This window comes from Microtus ochrogaster, chromosome 10 (assembly GCF_000317375.1).
Source record: "Microtus ochrogaster isolate Prairie Vole_2 chromosome 10, MicOch1.0, whole genome shotgun sequence".
NCBI classification, from domain to species: Eukaryota; Metazoa; Chordata; class Mammalia; order Rodentia; family Cricetidae; genus Microtus; species Microtus ochrogaster.
Window position 1 is genome coordinate 73,967,383 of NC_022016.1, and position 2,687 is coordinate 73,970,069.

General features: G+C 50.9%; 1 protein-coding gene across 1 annotated transcript in view; it reads right to left on the reverse strand.

Moving 5' to 3' along the window:
* The window catches only part of Lexm (lymphocyte expansion molecule), a 34,760-nt gene that overhangs the window by 26,538 nt on the left and 5,535 nt on the right, over window positions 1-2,687 (reverse strand). The window contains exons 3-5 of the mRNA XM_013348494.2: window positions 1,659-1,746; window positions 1,133-1,297; window positions 828-950 (exon numbers count right to left, since the gene is read on the reverse strand). Of these exons, the coding sequence (XP_013203948.1) occupies window positions 828-950; window positions 1,133-1,297; window positions 1,659-1,746 (376 nt within the window). The remainder of the gene's footprint in view (window positions 1-827; window positions 951-1,132; window positions 1,298-1,658; window positions 1,747-2,687) is intronic.

Genomic DNA, 2,687 nt, shown 5'->3' on the forward strand with positions numbered 1-2,687 from the left:
CAACACGCAGGAAGCTTGTCTCTAAAAGTCAGATTGAAAAGATGCGCTGGGCCCTCCCTCCAGGAGCTCCTTCAGCAGTCAGTCAAGTCCTTGGCCTCCCCAGACCTCAGTGTCCTCTCAAAGCCCCTAGCAGGACACTTGAAGGTCTTCCCTGGGCTGCAAGGCCCTCCTCACAGACTTCACTTCGAACCCGTCTCATCTCCCACCTCACCAGCTCTCTGCAGCCTGGCTATTGTTTGAACTAGCCAAGTGTATCCCCATCTCGGGTCCCCTAGCCTATACTGTTCCCATCCCCAGGAATGTTCTAGGCAAGAATCAGGTATCATGAGTTCCCTTTGCTTATGACCTGTGGGTCCCAAACTGCTGTCTGTGAATCACTCCACAGTGCTCCTTCCTTGTGTCATTTCCCCCTTAAAACTCTGGCCAGCTATGTATGTCCTTCTTCATACTGGGGTTTGTGTCCCTGGGCATCTACTCTATTTATCTCTGTCAGATCTCTCAAGGCCTAGTTCAGTACTGGCATTCTGTTGCTGCTTAGTCATCATTTCCTCGTTGGCTGGCGGACTGGATACATTTTTTGAGCTTCTGATACATTCTAGGTTTCTTCTGAGACCTGGAGGTGAACCACGTTTGTCCCTTCCGGAAGATCTCACAGCCACTGGGCTCAAGGCTGAGATGCAGGAGAGCACAGAAGGGCCAGTGAGGCAGAGGAGAGCCTGACCAAGCCTAGGGAGGAGACTGGCCCAAAGAAGGGGGCTTCTCAATCTATCCAAGCTGCAAAACCCTTCCCGCAAGGAACAGACGCTGGAGGAGACAGGAGCACCTACCCCAATGAGTCCTCTGAAGCGCATCTCCCCAGAGCTGAGCAGCCCCCGCTTGCTCTGTGGTTTCTGCTGCATTTGGGTTAAGAAGTCTTTGAAGTTGTAAGAGCCAGGTCCCAGCTTGTGCACCTGCCCCAACAGAAGAGACCGCATGATGAAAAAGGAACCAAGGAAGGTCCAGCCAGGAAGGAACTCCAGGGATGGTGGAACTCTCCAAGAGGAAGCTGTGTCCACCGGGACTCTGAAGGAATAGCCATATGGACAGGAAGCCTGGTTCCTGGAGGTAGGGAGGGCCATGCTCTAAGCCTCACCTGCTGCTGTCTTTCCTTCATGATACTTTGGTACTGGAAGTGGGGTAGCTGGGTTAGTCGAGTGGCTTCCTGGGCCCGAGCCCAGCCTGAGCCCAATTTCTGTTCCAGAAACTTCTTGCTGAAGCACGTATCCTTGGAGTTATAGGTCCCAGGTCCTATATGGGACTAAATTAGAGCAGGCTCAGCGCTGACTGAATCAGTCTTAACCATCTAGCCCCTCCCAGCCCCCAGCAAGTCCTCCCCCAAGTCACCTTTGACCTGGAAATGGAACCACACAGTCCCCCAGCCTGATACCCAGGGCTCTGCACTCAAGTCAGCCCTGATGGCCCTGTCCCTGGCCCTGTTCCACTTCAGGGACATAGAGTATAGAGCCAGGCTGGCGCTGAGGCTGCAGAAGGAAGCCTGAGGCCCCTAACACCTCGTTTCCCGCCCCAGTCCTGAAGCCCTAGTAGGAGCGGAGCTTGGGTTGGAGCATTCACAGGTGGGTGGAGGAGGATACAGACCCCACGCGAGGAGGCAGGCTCACCTGTTCCACAGAATGATGCCTGGAGTACGGGGCCTCTGTGAAGGTGCTTAACTTCTTCTGGTTGGGATAAACAGCAGAGACATCAAACCTAGGGAGTTACACAGCCAATTGAGAGCCCTGTGGCTGGCGTCCCCGCCTGGCTGGAGCAGCCCTGGGGACAAGGGAGTTGGCTTCCCAGGAGACATGACTTGGGATCTGCTCCACTGAGCATCCCAGAGATTCCTGCCGCTGGCCATCACCATCACAGCCTCTGCTCTGCTCTGCTTCTCCTCACAGCTTCATTTCTCTCCAAAGTCCTGTTCTCCTCCCTGCCTCTAGATGGATAGTTACACTGCACAGTGTATACTTTGTATCATTTTAATATACTTTTAATAATATATATAGGATGATTATCCATACCAGCTCGCGACCTCAGATCCTAGAAGCATGTGTTGCACATAGGCCATTTATGTACAACTGTATCAAATATAATATAAAGAAATATGATAGCTGGGCATAGTGGTGCACACTTTTAATCCCAGCACGTGGGAGGCAGAGACAAGTGGATTGCTGTGAATTTGAAGTTAGCCTGGTCTACATAATGAGTTTCAAGACAGGGTTATGTAGAGAGACTCGGTCTCAAACACAAACAAAAAAATACCACCAACAACACAAAAAAAGAAAGAGAAAGAAAGGAAGGAAGGAAGAAATGAAGGAAGAAATGAAGGAAGGAAGGAAGAAATGAGACCTGGGCTGCAAACCCATTCAGAACTTTTCAGCTGTTTCATGGACAGGACATGTGGCATCTCTGAATATGCCACATAGATGTTCTAGAAATAGTTTGCAATAACTTATTACAGAAGTGAAACAAACAAACAACCAAAAAAAAAGTTTGGAGGCCAGGCGTGGTTGTGTGTGCTTTTTTTAATCCTAGCACTTAGAGGGCAAGGGCAGGCAGATCTCTGTGAGTTCAATGCCAGTCAGTGCTACACAGTAAGAATGAGGAGCAGGGGAGAGAAGAAGAGGAAGAGGGAGGAGGAGGAGGAGGAG